The sequence below is a fragment of the Phyllopteryx taeniolatus genome, chromosome 1 (genome assembly GCF_024500385.1).
Source record: "Phyllopteryx taeniolatus isolate TA_2022b chromosome 1, UOR_Ptae_1.2, whole genome shotgun sequence".
In the NCBI taxonomy this organism is placed as follows: Eukaryota; Metazoa; Chordata; class Actinopteri; order Syngnathiformes; family Syngnathidae; genus Phyllopteryx; species Phyllopteryx taeniolatus.
Genome location: NC_084502.1, coordinates 33,464,730 through 33,490,813, shown reverse-complemented (window position 1 = coordinate 33,490,813; position 26,084 = coordinate 33,464,730). Strand labels below are relative to the sequence as shown.

At 40.9% G+C, this 26,084-nt stretch overlaps 1 protein-coding gene across 4 annotated transcripts in view; it reads left to right on the top strand.

Annotated features, from left to right (window-relative positions):
* Window positions 1-26,084, top strand: part of LOC133485933 (probable phospholipid-transporting ATPase IIA) — a 71,309-nt gene that overhangs the window by 15,915 nt on the left and 29,310 nt on the right. For 2 of the 4 annotated variants that reach the window (XR_009790859.1, XM_061790348.1), the window contains exons 4-15: window positions 7,570-7,683; window positions 7,762-7,870; window positions 10,958-11,016; window positions 11,644-11,695; window positions 12,909-13,003; window positions 14,864-14,944; window positions 19,005-19,080; window positions 19,236-19,312; window positions 19,801-19,961; window positions 20,073-20,215; window positions 20,414-20,526; window positions 21,404-21,613. Coding sequence is in view for 3 of the 4 variants with exons in the window: in XM_061790348.1 (XP_061646332.1) it covers window positions 7,570-7,683; window positions 7,762-7,870; window positions 10,958-11,016; window positions 11,644-11,695; window positions 12,909-13,003; window positions 14,864-14,944; window positions 19,005-19,080; window positions 19,236-19,312; window positions 19,801-19,961; window positions 20,073-20,215; window positions 20,414-20,526; window positions 21,404-21,613 (1,290 nt within the window). In the remaining variant the exon portion in view is untranslated. The remainder of the gene's footprint in view (window positions 1-7,569; window positions 7,684-7,761; window positions 7,871-10,957; window positions 11,017-11,643; window positions 11,696-12,908; window positions 13,004-14,863; window positions 14,945-19,004; window positions 19,081-19,235; window positions 19,313-19,800; window positions 19,962-20,072; window positions 20,216-20,413; window positions 20,527-21,403; window positions 21,614-26,084) is intronic. The other 2 variants (XM_061790359.1, XM_061790370.1) reach the window with 2 other exon arrangements.

Below are 26,084 nucleotides of genomic sequence, written 5' to 3'. Positions count from 1 at the left end.
ATCTCAAAATTCAGCACTCTCTGGTGCAAACAAACACAATTAACATTGCTGATAGCCATCCATCCATTTTCTGAGCTGCTTTATCCTCACAAGGGTCACGGGAGCGCTGGAGCCTATCCTAGCTATTATCGGGCAGGAGGCGGGGTACACCCTGAACTGGTTGCCAGCCAATCGCAGGGCACATATAAACAAACCACCATTCGCACTCACATTCACACCTACGGGCAACTTAGAGTCTTCAATTAACCTACCATGCATGTTTTGGGATGTGGGAGAAAAATCGGAGTGCCCAGAGAAAACCCACACAGGCACGGGGAGAACATGCAAACTCCGCACAGGCGGGGATTGAACCCCGGTCCTCAGAACTGTGAGGTAGACGCTCTAACCAGTCATAAACCGTGCCGCCCATTGCTGATATACAAACCCTGATATAAGTGTTTTGGAACAGAGGACACTAATTGTTGAAGCTTTGTAGGTGGAATTCTTGTCCATGCTTGCTTGATGTAAGATTCAGTTGCTCAACAGTCCTGGGTCTCTATTGTCGTATTTTGTGCTTCATAATTTGCCACACATTTTCGAAGGGAGACAGGTCTGGACTGCTGGCAGACCACTCTAGTACTCACACTCTTTTACTAAAAACCTAAACTGTTTTAACACGTGTAGAATGTGGCTTGGCATTGTCTTGCCGAAATAAGCAGGGACGTCCCTGAAAAAGATGTTGCTTGGGTGTACCTGTCAGCATTCATGGTGCCATCACAGATGTGCAAGTTACCCATGCCATGGGCACTAATAGACCCCCTATAGCATCACAGATGATGGCTTTTTCCTCTTTGGCCCAGAGGACACAACATCCTTGATTTACGAAAACAATTTGAAATGTGGGGACTTCTCAGACCGCAGCACAATTTTCAACTTTGCGTCAGTCCATCTTGGATCAGCTTGGGCCCAGAGAAGCCAGTGGCATTTCTGGGTGTTTTTGATACTCTATATGGCTTTCGCTATGCATGGTGCATCAAGTTCTACCTTGCATTTGTAAATGTAGCATCGAACTGTGCTAACTGACAATGGTTTTCTGAAGTGTTCCTGAGCCCACGTGGCAATATCCTTTACACAATGATGCTGGTTTTTAATGCAGTGCCCCCTGAGGGATCGAAGGTCATGGGCATTCAATGTTGGTTTTTGGACTTGCTGCCTATGTGCAGAGATTTCTCCAGCTTCTTTGAATATTTTGATGATAGTATTGACTGTAGATGACGAAATCCCTAAATTCCTTGCAATTGTACGTTAAGAAATGTTCTTAAAAGGTTGGACTATTTGCTCACGTAGTTGTTCACAAAGTGGTGAACCTTGCCCCATTCTTGCTTGTGAACAACTCAGCCTTTTGGGGATGCTCCTTTTATTCCGAATCATGACACTCACCTTTTTCCAATTAACCTGGTCACCTGTGGAGCATTCCAAACGGGTGTCTTGTTGCCCCTGTCCCAGCTTTATTGGAACATGTTGTAGGTATCAAATTAAAAATGAAAGAATATTTGCACACACAAAAAATAATAACATTCATCAGTTTGAGAATTAAATATGTTGTCTTTGTAGTGTATTCAATTGAATATAAGTCAAAAAGGATTTCCACATCATTGTATTCTGTTTTTATTTACATTTTACACAGCATCCCAACTGAATTGGAATTAGGGTAATAATATATAATAATATAATGTACATGAATATACTTTAAACCTTTTAGGTTCCTCCTGGCTGACGTGTGCGCTAACGTATGTTTTGTGTACGCTTGCTGTGCAGCTGTTGGGTATTATTTTCTCTCTAGGAACTTATTAAATTACCTGCGAATTTGCTCTTCATAGTTGGTTTTCATGGGTGTGTGTTCAGGTTGTTGTTCCCCCCTGTCTCGTACACACCTGCTGAGAGCATCTTCACCACCTGTGCCTCGTTCACCCTAATTACCCCTTGCATTTAACCATGTGTCTCATTCTTTCTAGTCGCCAGTTCGTTGTACCTTGTCGTCACGTTCTAGCATTCCTTGTTTCCACTCACACTGAGAGTAGACCCTGTTCCGATTATCGACCTCGCCACGTTTTTATTACTGTTGCCTTTTTTGGATTGCCTGCCTGTGTACCGACCTCTGCCCGTATATTAAACCTCTCTTTTTGAAACTGTCCATTTGTTTTGGAGTCATGCATTTTTGGGTCCTATCCTCTGTTGCGTTCATGACAGAACGAACTGGCCATAACATGGACCCAGCAGACTCAGACCCGGTGTGCAAAGCCCTTCAAGCGCAGGGTCAACGCCTCTCGAAGCAGGATGAGCAGCTTGCTGCCCTCCACCTTCATCTAGAGGGACTGTCAGAGCATCAGGACAATATGATGAGACGTGTGGCCTCACAGTTTAAAGTTCTTATGAAAATGGTTCAGAACAAGGAACCAGTTGGCACAACACCCGATACCACCACGGTACCAAAGTTTCCATGTGAAGCAGTTACCATGCAACCACCTGCCAGCGCTCTCTCGACCGGAGAGCTTCTCTGGAGATTCTGGGAACATTAAGCCATTCATCACTCGGTGCGAACTCCACTTTGAGCTGCAGGCAGCTGCCTTCCCCACCGAGCAGGCAAAAATCGCTTTCATCATTTCCCACCTGACTGGTCGTGTGGAGGCGTGGGCTACTGCTGAATGGAGCCGCAATTACGGCGTGTGTCATTCGTGGGCTTTTTTCGTAAAGACTATGGAGCAAATTTTTCAGTTTTCCACACCAGATCGTGAGGCTGCTCGCTCCCTTGTCACCTTACAACAAGGCAAATGCAGGGTGTCAGATTACGCGATTGAGTTTCACATTCTAGCAGCTGAGAGTCAGTGGAATAATAGGGCACTACTCAATACATTTTTTTCAAGGAGTATCCCCCGCCGTTAAGGATCATTTGGTCCCGCTAGACCTGCCGACTGACTTGGACACTCTCATCGCTCTCGCCGTAAAAATCGACAAGAGGCTTTTGGATCGCGAGCTGGACGGAGTTCGGCGGAGGGCTGCGTCACTGCACACTTGGAGGACGAGCCTTGGTGACCAGCCTAACCAAGGCAGATCCCCTGTTTTCGGTCTCAATCCACTAGCTAGCGTCACCACAGATGAACCCATGCAACTGGGCAGGTTCCGTCTCTCCGCTGAGGAACGTCAACGCCGGCTGAGGGAAGGGCGGTGCTTCTACTGCGGGCAGTTGGGTCATTCCATGAGCAACTGTCACGTCAAGGTTGCCGGTGCAGGTAGCAAGGGCACGGGAGCGGTGAGTCTAAATTTCATTAAGGAAGACTCTACCCGGGTTCTTCCTGAAGTGACACTATGCTCTCCTGATCAAGAAATTCATACACCTGTATTAATTGACTCTGGTTCTGACGCAAACTTACTCAACTCCCTCCTCGTTAGACGGTTGCACCTTAGAACCTTTTAAATAAAATGCCACCGCAACTCCTATGCTGCAGACAGGAGTTTTATGGGCAAGATCACTCACCGCACCCAAACACTCACATTGACATTTCCTGATTCGCACTCGGAACAAATTAGTTTTCATGTTTTTGACACCATGAATCATGACATTATTTTAGGGAACCCATGGTTGAAATTACATAACCCCCGCATTGACCTTTCCTCTGGGCAGGTCATGTCATGGGGCAGCAATTGCGCCCAGAACTGTTTCAAACCTCCATGTGATGTTATGGGGCTATGTTTCAAATGACAATCCACAGACCCCATCTGGGGATCCTGACTTATCTCAAGTGCCCACCTGTTATCAGGACATTAAAGACGTTTTTTCGAAGTCCAAGGCCAAATCCCTTCCGCCCCACAGACCGTATGACTGTGCAGTTGACTTGCTGCCTGGAACCACACCTCCACGAGGGAGGTTGTTCTCTCTTTCAGGGCCGGAACACAAGGCTATGAAGGAGTATGTGGATGAATCACTGGGAGCCGGGATTATTCACCCATCTTCATCCCCTGCGGGAGCTGGATTTTTCTTGAACCCCGGTCCTCAGAACTGTGAGGCAGACGCTCTAACCAGTCACCACCGTGCCACCTGTTCCAATTCATTGTGATGTAAAGTTGGTAGTTTGACCTTTGGTGAAGTTTTAGCTAAATGTTAAGCTTTTTTTTCTGTCATCGGCTCTTACGTTGGTTTGAAGACTAACATAAATGCTAAAAACCATCAGTGCAAAAGTGCAACCCACCGTTTACCTTGTTAGCTGCCTCAATGTTGGCATAGACGTATTTTTCACTCGCCCAATTGACTTGACTGAAGTTCCGCTCAGAGCGGGAGGGAGCACGTCAGACTTCTACACATCGTGAAAGCCTCCTTTGACAGTATAATCTTATTTCAAGTGTTGCACTGAGGCGACTGGTCATTAGTTTTAACAAAGTTAAGACACAGATTTGTTCGCCACCACCATTGGGCACAACCAGGTCTTTGTGGGCATTCTTCTTCGTTGGTTTTCGCCACTCTTCTTCGGGGTCGGCGGAATGTAGGCATCGAAACTGGGAACCGAAATGTTTAAATTTGAACGATTCCGGGAGAACCGGAACGTTAGTCCCATTTCCAATCGGTTCTCGATTCTCAATGCCCAACCTAATTATTTGGACACCCTTCATTTAAACCATGCAAACTTTTTTGACCCAGGCCCCTAAAAGCATCGGAATCGAGAATCGTTTGGAACCGGAATCGCTCAAATTCAAGTGGTGCCCTACCTTACTTGTGGTACAATACAGCATATGGCTGGTGTGTGTGAATCATATATATAAATATCGGGAAAACATGGTTATTTTTCTCTATCGTGTAAATAACCCAAAATTTAAATAAATATACATATATATATTATTATATTAAGAACATATAAATATATATAAACAAATATATTAAGAACAATCAAAGGCGGTAAGAAGTTCGGGGAACGCTGCCTTTGTATAAAGGATACAGTATTTTATAGTGTGAATTATTTGTTTATGTACCGGTATTTATTTATTTCTAGGATAGCCTATTGGGATGCATGATCTCATTTTCAAGGGTGTCTTTTCAACACATACAGATAATCACCAATATACAAAATAATAATTAAAGGTAAATCAAAATCATAACGCACACACACACACCCACACACACATACACACTTAGACAAACACACACAATGCTCCCCTAAGCTTGGCCTCCCACCAACCAGCCAATATTTTACAATATGCATGTACATATACTGTTTATTGATATATAAGATACATTAGATACTGTAGTGTGCACAACATCAAGACACAAGAAAAAGCATTGTTGTAATATCAGTGCTAAGTAAATATTTTAATAATTTTATCGCCACCAGTACAGCAATTGTACTAATAATTACTGAAAAAGGGGCTTAAATAATACAGTATAAGGATGCTACATAAGAAATTATCTCTGAAACTTAATGTATTATATCATGAATATACAGGGAGAGTACAAGTTCTGATCGGGCCACCAAAACTTGGCTCATGGTGACCCGACAGGGCCACCACTCAAAAAGGCTTATCGTCATTTCCTGGTTCTATAATTGTTTACATTTTAGCCAGGGTTCTTTTAGATGCACTAATCATTATGACTACATGAATGTGTTACATCGCATTTGTATGTTTTGCACACGTGAAAATAAGGATGGGGGTTGCTGTGCTATTTGTTCTTATGATTCTTTTGTGTGTTTTGCATAAATATTTGCTTTCCAGATATCTTCAGTTGTCTTAGGGTGTTTAGTAAGATGGTGAAAGTCGCTATTGTTCGTTTGCCAACCAAAAGACAAGTGCAGATGTTTTTTGCAATCCAAAATGACATCCTTTTTTCTTTAGTTTGTTATTGTAGTCAGTCTGTCTTTTAACATTTGGTCTCTCAGCCTCCACTCAGCTTTCTATTGAACATACTGACTTTGTCATGCTAGTAATTTCTCACATTAGTGGTAATGGAATTGAGTCAGCTTTTAACTGTGTGTTAAATGTGAGTATGATACGGGTGGAAGCTGTTGCTCTAGTCCCAAGACAGGAACTGACAAATTTTAGTAGTCTGCTCTGGTCATTTCTACAACTGCAAAACCAATTTGCAAATCATTGTATTCTGTTTTTATTTGTTTTACACCACATCTCAACTTTATTGGATTTGGGTTGATACTTATTGTGTTAATTTAGCTGTGTGTTCAAAAAGATGTTTAGTTCAATTGTATTTATTTATTAAAATTCATTTTATTATATTAAATAACTGGTTAAAAGATTGATTGTAAATATATATTTATAAATGTATTGTTAATTTGATTAAATATGTGGTTAATTATCACTAAATTTATAAATAATATACAGTATTTAAGAATTTAAAAGTATTATTTTATATACAAATAGATAAAATATTACCGAAACAAAAATACAATTTTTCTCTTCAGGACTAATGTTTGCCCTTCCATGATTTAGTCTTCAGTGAACCTCACATGCATGCTTTTTTTTTCTTCTGGGAGGAAGTCAAGAGTACCTGGAGAAAACCCACTTTGTCTCCCATATTAAAATGTAAAAACAACAAAATGTTCTACCAGAACTTTGATGAAATATATCTCCAGATTCTCCACAAAGTCTAGTGCGACTTGAGAACCAAAGTTTCTTCGTAATATTTTCCCCTAAAATAATAGAAGTTTCTGAATCATTCAATTTAATACATCCATCCATCCTCTTAATCGCTTAGCTTCACTAGGATCGTGGGCGAGCTGGCGCCTATCTCAGTTGACTCTGGGCGAGAGGCGGGATACGCCCTGAACTGGTCGCCAGCCAATCGCAGGGCACATAGTATAAACAAACAACAATTCGTACAACAATTCGTACTCACGTTCACACCTACGGACAATTTAGAGTCTTCAGTTAACCTACAATGCATGTTTTTGGAATGTGAAAGAACCCGAGAAAACCCACGCAGGCACGAGGAGAACATGCAAACTCCGCACAGGGAGGCCAGATTTGAACCCGGGACAGAACTGCGAGGCAAATGTGCTTACCAGTCATCCACCATGCCGCCCAACTTAGTACATTCCACTGTATTACATACTTAGTACATTCCACTGTATTACATTCATACTTAAAAGTGTATTTTCCCTGACAAAGAGTCACACGGTATATGTTTGTGGCTACAACAGTGCAGAGTGTTAATCCACTAGTGAATTATATGAAAGGTAGACAACTCCTCAATACAAACTACTACTACTAACACCTGTAAATTGTAGTGTGACAGATGAAGCTTTTTCTACTGTTGTGAACCTCCTTCTGCCTTCCAGTGGCTCTTATTCTAGCTGCAGCTCTCACCACTGTTTGTGTCATCACGGTGCTGTCATAACATGCAGGGAAGACAATGTAACCTTGCTGGTGATTTAAGGGAAGCAGGGGGAGATTCCAGTTCAGGATCTTCAGTCTGGATAGTAATGTGAAAGCCACCTTAACTATTGTACTTAATGGTATTGTTATTATATATTTAATTAGCATTTTGAAAAGATGCAACAAGGTAACATGTTTTTTTCTTTGTCGTGACAGGTGCTTTTCAATCAGTTCAAGTACTTCTTCAATTTGTATTTCTTGATGCTGGCCTGCTCTCAGTTTGTAGAGGAGCTACGCTTGGGTGACCTCTACACCTACTGGGTCCCTTTGGTATGTGGCCTTCCAGAAACTCCACTGGTCAATAACTGGTCTCAACCATCTTTGAAATGTTATTGATTTTCTTTTCAGGGTCTGGTCTTGACAATCACCATCATAAGAGAGGCCGTTGATGAAATAAGATGCTACATGCGAGACAAAGAGGTGAACTCTCAGATCTACAGCAAGCTCTCAACAAGAGGTAGGCATGGGATTCCGTCAAATTCAGAAACAGAATCATTTTCACATTGTTTTCCGTATCACAAGAAAGAATCACAGTCAGTCATGCCCATTTATAAATTGCAAAAGCAGTGATTTGTCGACACGTTGGAAACGTTCTACCCGAGGTATGTACTTCCAAGCCGCAAATATTTTGCAGAGGTCACCCTGTCTCACCTGTAGAACCCTAGAAGAGAAAAGACCGTAAGAGCTGGCAATATACATATGCACCAGCTGAGCCATGCAGTTTGCCGGCTCATTTTATGATGTCTAATTGTTGAACATCTAAAATTTTAAGAATTACATTTATATCCATGTTTTAACAGAAGGAACATGTTTCCAAGAGGAAGCATTTTTTCACATTTTCTGTTTAATATATACATATATATATATATATATATATATATATATATATATATTCAATTATCTGTGTGGAAGTTGATGTTGGGGGGAAAACAACTTGCAGGTTTGGTGTCAGGAGTGATAAGGTACCGTAATTTCTCGTGTATGATGCGAATTCCCCCCCCCCCCCCAGAAATTGTCAAAAGTAAATCGTGCGCATTATACATAGGTATATGGGAAAATGGGTACCGTAATTTCTCGTGTATAATGCGAATTCCCCCCCCCCAGAAATTGTCAAAAGTAAATCGTGCGCATTATACATACGTATAGGGGAAAATGAAAAAGCTTTCGCACTTTATAAATTTATGCCGCCATCTAGTGGTTATGAAAAAGCTATGCACTTTCATTCCAAGATGCCACCGCCGCCTAGTGGTTATGAAAAAGGTGTAGCCTACACTTTCATTCCAAAATGACAGGGTTACGTATGACTGCATATATGTAGCGTTGTGCTCATAAGTTTACATATCCTGGCAGAATTTGTGAAATATTATTATTCTTTTTTTTTTTCTTTTTAAATATGACTGATGACTGAACAACAACCATCATTAATTTCTATAAGCTTAGATTTTGTTTAATGATAATGCTTTTTGAAATGCTTGACAGTTTAATTTGAATCCCATTAAAATACAATTAAATGTTACGCCTCACCCTTCATCCATCCATCCATCCATCCATCCAGCCATTTTCTTTACCGCTTATCCTCACTAGGGTCGCGGGCTTCTGGAGCCTATCCCAGCTATCTTCAGGCGGGAGGGGGGTACACCCTGAACCAGCCAATCACAGGGCACATAGAAACAAACAACCATTCGCACTCACATTCACACCTACGGGCAATTTAGAGTCCTCAATCAAACTACCACGCATGTTTTTGGGATGTGGGAGGAAACCGGAGTGCCTGGAGAAAACCCACCCAGGCACGGGGAGAGCATGCAAACTCCACACAGGCGGGCCGGGATTTGAACCCCAGTCCCCAGAACTGTGATGCAGATGTCACCGTGCCGGCTTGACCCTTCATGTTTTCTTTGAAGAGTTGTACCATCTAACAAATTCTGCATGGGTAATCAAACATATGAGCACAACTGTGTGTTTTGTCATATACTAAATAAAAGTAGAGCTGTGAATTTCAAAATAAGAGCAAGTAAATAAAAAAAAAGTATTACGTGTTCAAATAAAGTGCTTAACTTCAGACTAATTCTTTGAAAAAAACTAACAAAATACAGCTAATAATAATTTTATCATATGGGTAGAAGCAAAATCATGCATTATAAACATGCATTATACATGGGTAGAAGGGTTTTCCAGAATTTTGAGGTCAACTTTGGGGGTGCGTATTATATATGGGTGGGCATTATACACGAGAAATTACGGTACATCCCGGGGGGGGGAGATTCGTCTATAACCGTTTCGTACAACAAAGAGCATGTACGAATGGATGTTTATTTAATTTAATTTTTTTTGGTATTGTTTTTGTGACAGTGACCTCTCGTAAAAGTAATTTTGTTCCTGTATGTTCTACATATACAGAGGACTGACAATAAATCCAATAATAAATCAAGCTTACCAGTGCATAGCATACCAGAGAGACCAGCACCTTAACTCGGTCGCACTCAAGATTTGGACAGTTTAGGACATATTTACACAATGGAATGTGTACTGAACCATACTGCTTAAAACAGAAAACAAGGGTTTTCAGATGTTTGCATTTCCATGTGAACAAACTAACCAAACCAGCCTCCTTTGTCTGTCCATGGGAGCGTTATCAAAATGTAAGGTTTTTAGTTTGCCTACACATTTTGAGAGTCCAAATCTAGAAGATGGTTCCAGAAGAGAGTAGCCTTATCATTGATATCTGACTATAATGCCGCTCATGTTAGTGCCCGTACTGCCACCTGAGCCACATTTCCTACTTTTCAGCGTCTGTTAACTGTAGAGGAGTGGCCTGTTAAAGCTTATTGGGGCTAAGGGAAACGGTGTGTAATTCAAAGCAGAGACGTAAAAGTGAGCATAGAAGGCCACAGTATAAAGTGCGAGCAGCAATAAAAAAGCAGGAGACCTCTTGTGGTTTCCATCACTCGGCTGCTTTGATGTGGGAGCTTGTTTTAACTGTAAACACAATGGCCACCCGCATCCATGATAGCGGTCCCTCTGCACACTTGTTTTGCTCAAGTCCCTAAAATGTGCATGAAACATTGCCATCCAACCTTATTTATACTGATTATCAAAATTATTTTAATTTCTGATATAATTCAATTATTTGGATAATGCTGTTGTCACAATGGGATAAAGCAGAAATGTGAATTCCCATGAACCCTGATGCATAGTGATATTATATGTGCCTTAATGTCTTGCATATGCATTGGCCAGAGGTCATGGCAGAGGTCAGGGGTCAGTGATCTCCTCCAAACAAATTTGCCTGTTAATTCCAAATGGAATGAGAGAGAAAGGCTCAACTCCCCCAGCATTCCTTCAGATCTGAATGGAAAATTACTTCCCCCAAACTTCTGTGGGGCGGCCGGTGAAGCGTGCGGGAAAGCAGCTGGCACAACTGCTATTTGATTTTCAAGATATGTTTGTGGTTAAAATGTTTTCTCTCAACCACTTTTTAATTATATAACGCTTTTATGTTTTCTCCTTAATGTCTCACGTATTTCTTCCTCTTTCCCTTTAGGCACAACGAAAGTCAAAAGCAGCAACATTCAAGTGGGAGATCTTATAATAGTGGAAAAGGTTTGTTAAAAATTATCATCTGTAAATAGTTTTCATTTACATGGCCATAATGGTCAAGCTCTCACATGATGCTTATAATCAAATATTCTAATCCATTTGATGTACATTTCAACTTAATTTTTTGGGAGGCTCAGCATATCTAAATTGGAGTAGGTTTTCAGTGGAATTAGATGTGTGGCTGTTCCTGTCGCAGCTCCATTGGGGTCTTTTGTCTTTCGCATGAAATATGAGAACAGCACGCCTGTCTTCAGTTTCCAACAGAGGGTGTCTTTCTGAATCACCGGTCGTAGCGCGGCCGAAGGAAAGGTCACACATGTCGGCCGCCACATTTCGTCAACATTTCTGACTGATTGTGAGCTGTCTGGAAATGTTAGGTCGCTGAGAGTATGCTTCTGTGATCCAGAAGAACTGTGTTGGGTTTCTGGGGCTCTACAGAGTCAAATGGGGTCACGCTGCGATAGGAGGTCTTACTGTTTTGTTTTGTCGTTTTTTTTATTTTATAATGAGTGTTACTAATGTGCCACATGCAGCGCTATAAGTCAAACATTTTAAGAGCAGGAGGATGGAGGGGTGCAGGAGCAGGAAGTGATGCTGAAGTGATGTTTTTCTTTCTGCTTTTCTTTGTAGAACCAACGCGTTCCTGCTGACATGATCTTTTTAAGGACCTCAGAGAGAAATGGTAAACATCTGCTGGTCATTCATCCAGATCTGGCTGGGGAAATGACTTGTTTAAAAAAGGCGCTGAGGTGCAGGGATTAGCCCTGAGCCTGGACAGGAAGTCCTATAATGTCTAAATTGTAATTGGGTCCAGTACTATACTATCAGTCAAAGCTGCTTTGGTTGAAGGCGGGAGGTTGCTGCTTCCAGTTATACATATACGCAATGTAGACTAAACATTGATCTTGCTTCCCATACTAATTTTGCAGATAAAATTGTGTAACAAAATAAAAGTAGTAATATTTATACTAATTCACATACAGTAGTAGTAAATGCAAAGTCTATGTTCCAGGATCAAACTGTCAGCATCATAAAACTACATAGGTAATTTTAGCATTAGTTAGGGTTTCAGTATTTTTGCTTTTTAATAGTCTTAATTTTTCTGATGCTGGTGCTTCTCTTTTAACTTTTGTCTTCTCTGAACACCCATTGTTGAGGCTGCTCTTTTTGGAATAATTATCACAAGAAAGCCAAAGAAAAAGCAAACACATCTATAGCTCACTATCTACCCTATTGAACTGGGGCGCCATTGTTGTGGCTACTCTTTGGAATAATTGTTGCAAGAAAGCTAAAAACAAACACTTATATGTCTCCATGAACTTTAGAGGTTACAGTATACAAAGGAAAACACACCGCATTTGACTGATCACATATGGAATATGTTTCATCACAAATGCAACAGCTGCATTGCTTCATTATTATATATGCAGTACAAAATAAATGTTTTTAATTATGTTCCAGAATGCATGTTGTTGTGACTTCCTGCCCAAGGACTGGAAAACAACAGGTTTGTTTTACTGGAAATAGTGCATGGTTATCTCCCTTCCATGTGGAGGCCATTAGGTCAATTATGAACAGCCTGAGCAAGGATTGGGCTTTTTTTTGGGGGGGGGGGGGGGGCACATGACGCATTAGGCGAAGTTTGAATTTGGTGTGTGCGTTGGGGGGGGGGGTTCCGTCCCACTAGTTATGTGTCCAAACCAAGTCACCAAAACTCCTAAAGTTGTTAAAAAAACCAGCACTTCTTTGATACAGATGACTACTGGAATAAACCTCGTGTACAAGTGTCAAAAGCTTTGACCCACAAATCATGAATTGAGACATCACTCATTGACACGGCACGCTTGTCTGTTGTCACCCCCATGTGGCATAAGCTTTTGTCTTCTCCCTCTCAGGCTCCTGTTTCCTACGCACTGACCAGCTAGACGGGGAGACAGACTGGAAGCTGCGCCTCCCAGTGGCATGTACACAGAGGATGCCAACTGCTGCAGTGAGTACATGATGGGGAGGACATGGTATACAGGTAGACACGTCTTCAGTCAATTAATCAATCAGAGACTGGACAAGAGAGAGCTTAGTTTTCCCTGAATTCTCAGTGCTGCTCCTTATCAACAATTGTATGCTTCTGCCTCCATCGAAACAATTTGGGGAAAGACCTTTTCTGGTCCCAATGTACAAAGGAAGTTCCCATAAGGCATGTAAGGATGAGTTTAGTGTGACAGAATAAGCCCATCAAGCACCTTTAGGATGAACTTGAATGGAGATGGACAAAAAGTCCCTCACTCAGTTGATTAACTTTTGGATAATTTGTAAAATCTCAAATGTCATGAATGCTGTCTCTCCTATTAAAACTAAGACAATCTTGAGGCGACCCAGAACACCGTGGAGGAGCACAATGATGGTAAAGACCTGTAAATCAAAGTGTAGGAAAGCAGAACGTAAGTGGAGAAAAACTAAACTCCAAATTGACTATGACCTCTACAGACCTTTAAAGTCTTTGTAATTTTAACCAAGCGTTAGTCTGGACTAGACAGCAACACTTTTCTAAAATCATCAGTAAGAACTTCAACATATACTCGCACTCTGTTTGCTGTGGTTGACAAGCTCACAACCCACCGAATCAGATAGCTCCAGAACTCCTAACAGCAGATAAATGCAATGAATTTGGTTGTTATATTAGTGAAAGAATATAATCCATCAGGTTAAATAGAGCACAAATCATCACAGTACAGAATCTGTTCTTATCAAAGTACTAAATGATATAAGGTATCATATAAGGTAACAATTAAGTTTATCAGTTTGAACATTAAATATCTTGTCTTTGTAGTGTATTCAATTAAATATAGGTTGAACTTGATTTGCAAATCATTGTATTCTGTTTTTATTTATGTTTAACACAACATCCCAACTTCATTGGAATTGGGGTTGTATATTCATATGTTTCAGTGACACGGCACAAGCTTTTACATAGGATGCAGTATTCCTATATATTGTGTGCCCCTTGCTCGAGTAGCGTTATAACACGCCACACACAAAGTCTTTGACGTGTGTCTGTCAGCTTGTCATATAGGCAAAAGTACAGACGACAGTACTGAAAAATACTGTGTGGGTCTTTTTTTTCCTGCCCCCCAGTGCATAGTAACCATAATAGAGTCGTAGGTATATACAAGGAAATGCTCACCTCTTGTCTGCACCGCTTCGCTGCTGCATCGTGGCGGCTGCGAGATTTAGTTCTTTTGCTGGCGGTGGAGGTCCCGATGGCCGTAGGAAAAATAGTTTGAACCACAGCTTGTTTCAGCCTCTGCCTAACTACACCTGTGTATCCAATGCTTTCTCAAAACTGGTTTGAAGTGATCGGCACAGAGTTTGGAATGCTTGCTAGGCACCCATAGCTGACCACGTTTCTTCCCCGGTCGAGTGACTCACTATCCACTGGTCACATATTCCTTCTTCACTTGGAAAGCCCAAAAAAAAAAAAAAACTCTTGCCGCTGCCTGAACCATTTGTACAACCAAATGCCACACAAAAAAACATCATGACATTGTTAAATAATACGACAACAGATATACAAGGATAGGAACAATAGCACACAGCGCCCAATGAACAGGATGTTTGTCTTGTGTGACGTCACAGCGCCGGAAAGAGACAAAGACCGGAAGGTGCATTCTGCATCATATTTATCGATTTAACTGCTGTATATCTGCCATATAATCACTTCGAAATGGCAGATGTGGTTTGTATAGGGGTTCTCGAGTTATCAAGAATTTTTTTTTGAAATCTGTCCTCTGACCTTTAAGTTGATTCTTCTAACTCAGAACAACTCCCAAGTAGTGTTGTTGATGTCTCGTAGGACCTTCTACAGATCCGATCCTATGTGTATGCAGAAGAGCCAAACATCGACATCCATAACTTTATTGGAACTTTCACCAGGGTGAGTGTGTGAATATGATTTGATCTGCGCCAGCAATTAGGCCTGATTTTTTTTTTTTTTTTATTGTTTTTTACTAGATTTGATTAGACTTATGACTGTTTACCTCATCATGGAAATGTTCCATTTTGCCCCCTTGTCTACTTACCTAGTAAAAGTAAAATAAATAAATTAATTAAATAATCCTTGTAGTTGTTATGGGGACAAATCACTCAAATTAGTGTGTCTTTTTCTGGATTGGATGGTATGTAGGGAATATACTACTTGGTGTGCTAGTGCCTTGGTCAAACAAAAACATGGCTGACGACCACAATAAACGACTCTATTTGTTTTTTGTTGTTGTTTGTTTTTTTGTTTGTGAAGAGTTTATTTGAGTGTGAGAGTCCTGACATTTTTTAAACTCCGCATGTGGTCAAAATTGTTGGTACCCCTCTGAAAATGGAAGAAAACACCACAGGGGTCGGAGAAATAACTTGTATCTGACAAAAGTAACAATAAATAACATTTTAATGAAAATTAACAAATGAAAATCAGACATTGCTTTTGAAATGTGGTTCATCAGAATTATTTTAAAAAAAAAGAACAACTCATGAAACAGGCCCGTACAAAAATTATGGTACCTTAATATTTTGTCACGCACCCTTTTCAGGTCATCACTGGAATCAGATGATTTGTATAACTTTCAATGAGACTTCTGCACCTCTCAGCGAGTATTTTGGCCCACTCTTCATGAGCAAACTGCTCTATTTTTCTCAGGTTTGAAGGGTGCTTTCTCCAGACGGCTTGTTTCAGCTCCTTCCACAGATGTTTAATAAGATTTAGATCAGGGCTCATAGAAGGCCACTTCAGAATAGTGGAATGGTTTGCTCTTAGCCATTCTTGGGTGTTTTTAGTTGTGTTGTGGGTCATTATCTTGTTGCAAGACCCATGGCCTGTGATTGAGACCAAGTTTTCTGACACAGGGCAGCACTTTTCTCTCTAGATTACCTTCATAGTCTTGAGTTTTCATTGTACCCTGCACAGATTTAAAATACCCTGTCCCAGATATAGCAACGCAGCCCCAGAACATAACAGAGCTTCCTCCATGTTTTACAGTAGGGACAGTGTTCTTTTCTTGGTATGCTTCATTTTTGCATCTGTGAACATAAAGCTTATGTGCCCTGCCAAAAAGTTCCAGTATTGTCTCATCTGTCCATAAGACATTCTCCCAGAAGCTTTGTGGCTTGTCAACATGCAATTTGGCAAATTCCAGTCTCACTTTTTTATGATTTATTTTCAATAGTGGTGTCCTCCTTGGTCGTCTCCCATGAAGTCAAATTTGGCTCAAACAACGACCGATTGTGCGATCTGAGACTGATGTACCTTGATCTTGGAGTTCACCTTTAATTTCTTTGGAGGTTGTTCTGGGCTCTTTTGTTACCATTCATATTGTCCATCTCTTCAATTTGTCTTCAATTTCCTCCTGCGGCCACGTCCAGGGAGGTTGGCTACAGTCCTGTGGATCTTAACTTTCTGGATAATATTTTCAACTGCAGTCATAGGGAAATCACGCTGCTTGCATGTTAGGACTGAACGATAATGGCCAAAATAATAGTCAAGATTTGTTTGATCAATATTGTACTCATGATTATTAATCACGATTATTCCTCAGGTTAGGGAAAAATCTTTATTTTTATTGTATTACTTTTCAACAAACAAACAATATGTATCAGTTTTCAGTGTAAAATGAATCTATACACAAAAATTAATGATAGAAAATAATAAAACAAATAAATGTACCCCAAAAAAATCCACTTTACCAAGGGCTAACTCAATAAATGTACTATTACAAAGTGCAATCCAGAAATTGCAACTTAATGGAAGCAAATACAGTTAATGCATACAACGCATTAACATTAGTCTGCAAGCACCGACTTTTCATTTGAGAATCCCCATCAGTATAGTGAATTGTCAAGGACAGTATGTCTCTGTTGTTCTTCTTGACCATTGGTCAGTCGTGCACAGTCACAAAGTGCAAAGAAATCGACAGTTGTGATTTCCCTCTCTATTTACTTCAGGCGTTTGTTTTAATGCATTCAGGCCAGCCGAAAAGTTGGAAGTCAAGGTAGCCGCAACAACGATTGTTAATAGTGTCTTTCCGTGACACGCCGCCTCTCTGCCAACGTGCTGAGAGATCAAACTTCAAAATAAAAGCTTCATATATTACTACATTGGACATCAATCTTTTATTTTGAAGTTGCGCTTAATGAACCTTTAACCATACATTCGCACCCTGATGGCTCGCTGACTAGGTTGCGGCCACTGCTGCATATGTAGCACTTTTCGCAAGCAGCAGTGCCCTTTTTTAAAATGTAAAAAAATTGACCACTACGCTCTATTGGAGATGGTATTAGCCTTTACCTTAAATGTGCTTGTCTATAATTTTCTTTGTAATCTACTGAGATAACTCTCTCCCTTGCTTCCTCTGGTCCATGTTTAGTGTGGTGCACACCATGTCACCAGATAGTACAGTGATTGCTTGTCACCCTTTAAATAGGCTGACTGACTGATTACAAGTTTGAAGACACTTGTGATGCTAATTTGAGGACACACCTTCTTTGCATGTTTCCCTATGGTCAAATCTTTTCTAGGGGTACCATAATTTTTGTCCAGGCCTGTTTTATAAGTTTGTTTTTTAAAATAATTCTGTTGAACCACAATGCTCAGTGACTGTTTTTTTTTTGTCAATGTCTTTATGTCTCAAAAGTGTTCTCTGTCAATTGACTGTCTGTGGTCGTACTAGAGCGGCTCCAACTACCGGAGACAAATTCCTTGTGTGTTTTTTGGACATACTTGGCAAATAAAGATGATTCTGATTATTTCTAGATTTACAATTGTAAGTTATTTCTGTGACCACTGTGGGTTTTTCTTTCATTAGCAGAGGGTACCAACAATTTTATCCAGGTGTGTACGTTTTGCCGAATAAGTTGATGTAGAGGAGTCAGTATCAGCATCGGGTACCGTTGAGATTTTCCCATTTAAACCCAGAAATCTGAGATTTCCTACTGAATTTCATATTCAGTGTATTAGGTATATTTTGTGCTATTAAAATGCATATTGGTTAACCTCCCACACTTTTTTTAAACAAATCAACTGCTAGCAGACAATGTACATACTGCACAAACTGCAAAATATGTGAGCTTGCTGACAGCGAGTACAATGATTGTAACTATTTTTGGCTAATGTTAGCACTAGATGAGTACATGGTGGACCTTCACTCAGAAACATGATTCAGCTAGCAAGCTGACTGGGTGATTACCAACCCACAGCGAATTTGTGAAAGGTTTTTATATCAATTGATATTTCACTGTGATAGGGTGGACATAAGATTAACATCCAGCTACACATAATATGGTGAAGATTCTGAAACATAAAGGTAAATATTTAATGTGCAACTAGCCCCTGTGTCGGCCTCCATTGAAGAACGAAAATGGTGGTAGTAATGTCACTGACACCATCAGAGGATCTCTCAAGGGGTAGTTACCTCATAATGACAAGGTGGACAGCAATTTCAAGAAGCACATACAAAATGCTCAATATGATCATGAAAATAAAATATACATGATCAAAATATTAAATTAATCGATGAATTAATTTAATGAATTAAAAATACTTGTGAACAATAAAACCATGTAAAAAAAGGTTTGATTTAGAATCATTTAACAACTTAATACACACACTGTAGTTAGTGTGTGGGACGTGGCAAAATCACATACATCTAATGAAGAAAAGTGATATAAAATGAAGGAAACACATTCTCAGAGACTTGTTATTGTACTGGTATGTATGCAAAATGCAAATGTTTGGCCACTACAAGCGAATCTCTGTGGATGTCATCATTGCTGTGTGACATCAGATTAATGCATTTCAGTAATGGTGGAGCAGTCAATTTGTCCAAAGTTTGCTTGTCGGACTTCAAACTGTGCTCAAATGCACTTTTTTCCCCTTCCAAATCCAATTGTAATGCTTGGTGAAAACATGACTGGATTATAAAAATCCTCTTCAGCTAGTTCTCTTGTCACAGGAGGATGGAGACCCTCCCGTCAACGAAAGCCTCAGCATTGAGAACACGCTGTGGGCCAGCACAGTGGTTGCCTCGGGTAGGTATCCAACGACGTGGACATAACACACTGGTCTAGGTAGAGCATGGTTCTGTTTGGAATGATGATCTTTATTTTAACTTCGTTTGTTAGCACAAATTGTTTTACGAGGTGAGCTGAGATAGTGGTGTTTAATTGTGTTTCCCTTGTCATAGGCACAGTAGTGGGGCTGGTGATTTATACTGGCAAGGAGCTGCGCAGCGTCATGAACACCTCCAACCCAAGACACAAGGTACGGTGACTGAAACCAGGCATGCATATTACAGTGTTTTCAGGGCCTTATGGACAAGCGTAGTTTTGACAAATTTGTTGTATATGTTTTAAAAATACTGGATTAAAGTTGAAGTTTGCAGTTTTCAAACTGCTAGTAAGATGTGAATGTAGCCTCACTTCACTCTCCCCCTCCGCGCGTCTCTGACCAAAGCCACGCCCCTCCTTAACGTCTATGTGCACGAGAGGTGCATTGTACGAATGTTTACCCTTGTTTTATCTCGAGAGCTGTCCAATTCCTTCTTTTTAATTTTTGTTGCCAACTGGAGGTGAATAACTCGGCCCCCCAAAAAAAAGTCTGCGCGAGGCTGCTGAGTTTACCGATAGCGTCTGTCGGTACACGCTGCGGCGTGTGCCCGCGTGTGTGTTTGGCCATATACTGTACAGTTCAACCATGTATTGCCAATTTGAATACCAATAATTATTTGGCTATTGTTGTGTTCATGTCAGGTGGGCTTGTTTGACCTGGAGGTGAACTGCTTGACTAAAATCCTTTTTGGGGCATTGGTGGTAGTGTCTCTCGTCATGGTGGCCCTGCAGCACTTTGCTGGACGGTGGTACCTGCAGATCCTGCGCTTTCTACTGCTCTTCTCCAACATTGTGCCTATCAGGTGGGACATAGAACCCTCTACAAATGTGCCACTGCACTCATGCCCATCCACCTGGGTTTATTTGATTGTGTCAACTCTCTGAGTCCTCTTGTTTTCATTTATTTGATATAGCTTGCGTGTCAATCTGGATATGGGAAAGATGGTTTTCAGTTGGATGATCAAGAAGGACTCCAAGATACCTGGTACGGTGGTGAGAGCCAGCACCATACCTGAACAGCTGGGCCGCATCTCCTACCTATTGACTGACAAAACAGGTTCGATTGGAGAAGATAACACAACACAAACATTTAAATCGGATCAGCATCAACTTTAAGTACCAAAGGAAAAACATTACAGATTTTTAAATCAATGCCACTGCAAATCATCACAGTACATACTGTAATGTCCTTGCACATTTCATGATTTATTCAGAATTGAACTATAGTTATGCTCCTTAACTGTTTCAATTCCAGGAACTCTCACCCAAAATGAAATGGTGTTCCGGCGCCTCCACCTTGGGACTGTGGCGTACGGGATGGACTCTATGGATGAAGTGCAGAGCCATGTGTTCAGTGCTTACACACAGGTACAGAACACGACAAGGGACAGAACATTGAATCCTGTAATGCTAAGACGAAAAAGCAGGAACAATGTTTTTTTTTTTCTTTTTCTTTTTTTTAACATTTCAGTTTGCGATTGTTTGTATCCCTCAATTCTCCTGACCTCTGATCGTAATCTTTGTCCCCGTTGACACCAGAGGTTAGCGAAGCAGGAAACAGGATTAACCCAAAAGCCAAGGGGTGCCCCAACATGTTTAATGACGTTGCCATTAACCTCTGCAACATGCCGATTATAATAATAGAAATAATAATAATAATAGAAAGGCCACAGTGCAAAAGCAAATTATTCATATTTTGTGGAAAACATATGGTTATCCTTATATAACGCTCTGACACTGACGTTTACAGCTGGGGTTTTTGAGGTATGTGGTGGGTGTTTTGGCCTGAGTGAGTGAAACAATGGATTGATTGTTTTGCTTAAACAGGGTATAGGCAGTGGAGTTTGAGGCTCAGAGATAAACATCTTCACATTCATTGAAATGCACAGGCCAATTGTAACAATATGAGCACATCATCATGTGAATGCAGTCCTGCAGATAAAAACTAAATGCTTGCAAGATACCAAATTTGTGCGAATTCATCAAGCCAAATTGTTCTTCTTATTTCTAGTTTAAATTTGAGTCGAGTCAAAATTACAGTAACTGTACACTGTTGCCTGGCTGTTTGCTTCAAGTCAAAAATTACAATTTAACATAGTCACAATGAAATGAACATGAGAGCAACCAAATTGCCTCTTCACAATCAGTCAATAATCAGTAAGTCATGCCCATCTCTAGTTTATAAAATGTAAATCTTGATTCAAAACCCATCTGTCCTCTTCTCTGTTCTGTGTGTGCTCCTCAGCCCACCCATGACCTTCCAGCCTCCAGGACCCCAGCGACCACAAAGGTTCGCAAGACCATCAGCAGTAGAGTTCACGAGGCGGTGAAAGCCATCGCGTTGGTGCACAACGTGACGCCGGCATACGAGTCCAACGGCGTGACTGACCAGGCCGAGGCAGAACAGCACTACGAAGACACCTGCAGGGTATACCAGGCCGCCAGCCCCGATGAGGTACCGACCCTAGACACACGGCACACATAATTATTTGTTTGCACTTTATTGTGTGCACCCCAAGAAAGAAAAGCACACAAGATAAACCTTCCACCTCCATCTCCTAGAGTTGAATGTTCTCACAAATCCAGGCATGATGAGTGATTTGCTTGCATCTTTCCCTATAATGATATAACACTAACACGGACCATTCTCTGTGTGTCACTGCGGCTCTTCCACTCGACTCCTTTCCTCCTTGAAGTGTCACAAGCCAAATGTCATCCCACATTTGCGTCCTCGATGGTCTGCATTCTTTGAACACCAGGAAGAGGTCTGCTGAATTCAACGTGATCCATTTCCTGCAGCGTAAATAGGGATTTCCTTTATGTGCTCCCCAGCCTCTTGCACTTATCCCCTTTTGGGTTTCCTCTGAGCACATGTTTCACAGGTCACTGCTTTTGTCATTGAAGAAGCCACCTACATTTGTTGTTTGGAGGAAATGACTGCTCTTGACTCTTTGGATGTGACGCTAATGAGAAATTTGTAGCACATGCACATTCCAGAGCTCAGCAAGTTAGACTGGCTTCACTTTCCCTCCTGCCAACAGGAAGTTTTAATATAGAGCTGATTATTGGCTCTTTAATGTAAATTTGAACTCTGGCAGTTTGGTCTCGCTCATCCTAAATAAAAAGGTCGATGATGTCCCATTCTGGCTATGTGGTGGCACTATTGAGGTTACCTCCTTATTCAAGAAGTTAAGTCAAGACCGATCTTATGAAGGTCTTGGTCTTGTCTTGGACTCAACTCCCAAAAGTCTTGCTCTTGTGTCAGTCTCGGAGTGACCCAGGATTTTCCATCAAGGCCAGTCGAAACCAGGACTTATCTGGTGTTGTTCATCTTTGTTAACGTGATAATAAGGAGCAGCAAATACCTTCAATTCATGTGTTAATGTTAGTTGTCATCAGACTGTTTCGTACTCCTTCCGTGCTGGCAGCTAGATCCATTCCACATATCCACCATCCACACACAGATGTAATTGTGAATATTACTCCGCGGCGGAGTAATATGCTGGCGCATCGGCCTGAGGTTCCGCCTGTGCGCTCGGGACCGGCTTTGGATAAATCACAGGAGTTGATGAGACCAGAGAAAACACTTCCGCCCCTTCAGCTGTTAAGAAGTAACGGTACTTTTACTCCCTTACAATGATCTAAATGTCGGTCGCTACTTTTATTTATCATCCATCCATCCATTTTCAACACCGCTTATCCTGGTTAGGGTCACGGGGCGCTGGAGCCTATCCCAGCTGACTACCCTGAACAGGTCGCCAGTCAGTCGCAGGGCACATATAAACACGGACAACCATTCGCACTCACATTCACACGGTCACTGAGTGGGAACTGAACCCACGCTGCCCGCACCAAAGTCAGGCGAGTGTACCACTAGACCATCAGTGACGCTTTTATTTATCAATTATTGCTTATTTATCAACCATTTCGTGAGCAATACTACAAATTAGACTTCCGCATTGGCCCTGTTTGTTCCAATCCAGTTTAAGCGCTAGTGACGTTTAAGTCTAGTTCACCAATCAAACGACACAAGAAAGTCACATGACCTCACACAACGTCTTCTATTGGCCTTCCTGGGCAAAGGTATTAAAACTAGATAAGCCAGTCCGGCTGATCGTCGTGGGAAGGTCGTCGTTACCATGAAAGCAACAGCGCGCAACTCGTCGTCTTTACATTTAGACGAACAAAAATAACAGCTTTCATTTATTGTAGTATTTGTCTGGCACTGTCTGTCCAAACGTGGATATTTCAGCTCGCTTATATCTTGAGAAAACACCCTGCAGTAAATTGCAGATGTTTTGTTGTAGTTTTGACTGTGCATACACCCACGCCCACACACAGCAACATCAGAATTTGCAGAATTAGCATTTTATTTTGGAACTTTTTTATTGATGTTCACGCTGTGGTTAAAAAATCAGAAGTTACCGTATTTTTCGGGCTATAAGTCACAGTTTTTTTCATAGTTTGGCCGGGGGGTGCGACTTATACTCCGGAGCGACTTATATGTGAAATTATTAAGACATTATTATATAATTTCACGTTATTTTCACACTGACAACAGCAAGAGGGCGCTCTAGGCCTGACGAAAGCGACGTAGAAGAGGAAGCGGCGCATCGTCTACCTCCGGAGTTGGCGAAGTTGTTTAGAAGTGACACCGAGGATGAAGATTTCATTGGATTTAGTGATTTGGAGTGAAACTGATGGTTTGGTAAACTTGTTAGCCTGTTCTTTATGCTATAGGTATCTGTTAACTGTTAATATGTTACGTTAACATACCAGGCACCTTCTCAGTTCGTTGTTTTTGCGTCATGTAACGTTAGCTGAATGTGTTACGTTAGCATACCATACACCTATTCAGCCTGTTGTACTCTATTCTATTTTTTATTTTAAATTGCCTTTCAAGATGATTTTCTTGGTTGGATTTTATCAAATAAATTTCCCCCCAAAAATGCGACTTATACTCCAGTGCGACTTATATATGTTTTTTCCTGCTTTATTATGCATTTTATGGCTGGTTCGACTTATACTCTGGAGCGACTTATAGTCCGGAAAATACGGTACTCACTATTTAGTCAGTACTTGAGTAATTATTTCACTGTGTACTTTTTACTCTTACTCAAGTAATTTTTTGGAGGACAACTTTTTACTTGAGTCACAATGTCAAGTAACAGTATTCCTACTTAGGTACAATATTTGGCTACTCTACCCACCTCTGGAGGGGACATCCTCTATTGCTACTTTTACGTTTAAGCAACATTTTTGCTCATCAGATCAGCCAGTGTCGTATTTGTTGCACTGGCCTTTTGTATTTTCGCGTTGAGGTGCTACGGGTCGAGGCCCTGGTTGTGGTCCCAGTGGAACAACAAAGCACACGTAACATCGGCGACAAGAGTTGATCCTCTAGTACTTAGTACTAGTATCTTGTATTAACACATTCACTGCTATTGACGGCTTTAGAAGTCAAATATCCATGTTAACTGTGAAGGCTGGCAGTAAATGAGTTAATTAGGAAACGCACCTACATTTATCTAATTAGTTTACGGATGTTAAAGTTAAATGGATGTTAGGGATTATGTCACAACACCGAATAAACTAACTTCAAATTCAGAAATGGCCAATAAAAACAGAAAAATATTGTACTTAATATTTTCCTGGGATTAGCCTTTGAAGTTGGTAATGGTGAAAAATGAAGTGAAACAGACAATGATTGTAGTCAATTCTTTTCCAGAATGCGCGCGCTTAACGAGGAGGATGCTATTCATGTGGCACAGCTTGAAGCTGGCATCAGGTGCAGATGGAGATGGGCCTGGCTCAAGTTGGAGGCCAACATATTAGTTGGAGACCAACTATTATACATATGGCCAGCAAGTGGTTTCGTGTGCACACGAGGCTGGCTGGCTGTCTGGCTTGACTTGCCAAGCTCTTGTTTAAATGTTCATTTTAAAATACATACAAGGATTTATTTTTTGCAAGATTTTAGTTCATTTATATATATATATAGAATTATATATATATATATATATATATATATATATATATATATAAACACACACACAGTGGCTGAAATAAGTATTTAACACGTCACCATTTTTCTCACTAAATATACTTCCAAGGATGCTATTGACCTGAAAATTTCACCAGATGTTGGGAACAACCCAAGTAATCCCTACATTCTAAAAATGTAGAACAAATAAGCTAAAAAATTAAGTTGCGTGTAAATCTGTGAAATGACACAGGGAAAAAGTATTGAACACATGAAGAAAGAGAGGTGCAAAAAGGCATGGAGAGCCAAGACAACACCTAAAATCTATCAAGAATCAAACAGCAATGCAGCCCTTTGTCAGTACAAATGAATATCAGCTGGTTCAGTCCTAATTGATGGCCGACAAAAAGGTCTCATTACCAAGGTGTAAGTCAAGACACATGAAGAGTAAGAGCAGAGAGCTGTCTCAAGACCATCACAAACTAATTGTTGCAAAACATAAGGATGGCATTGGTTATAGGCTAAGCTTCTGAACGTTCCAGGGAGCATGGTTGGAGCCATAACACGTAAGCGGAAAGCCAATCATACCACCATAAATTTGCCTCGATCAGGTGCAGCTTGCAAGATTTCTGACAGACGAGTGGAAAGTATAATCAGAAGAGTTGTCCAAGAGCCAAGGACCACCTGCGGAGAGCTTCAAAAAGTCCTGGAATTAGCAGGTACTGTTTTCAGAAGGAAAACAGTGAGTAATGTACTCCGCCACCATGGTCTTTATGCACGCTCACCACGCAAGAGCCCGTTGCTGAAAAAAAGCACGTCAAAGCTCGTTTAAAGTTTGCTGAACAACATTTGCACAAGCCAGTTAAACACTGGGAGAATATAGTCTGGTCTGATGAGAGCAAAATTGAACTCTTTGGATGCCATAATGCACACCACGTTTGGA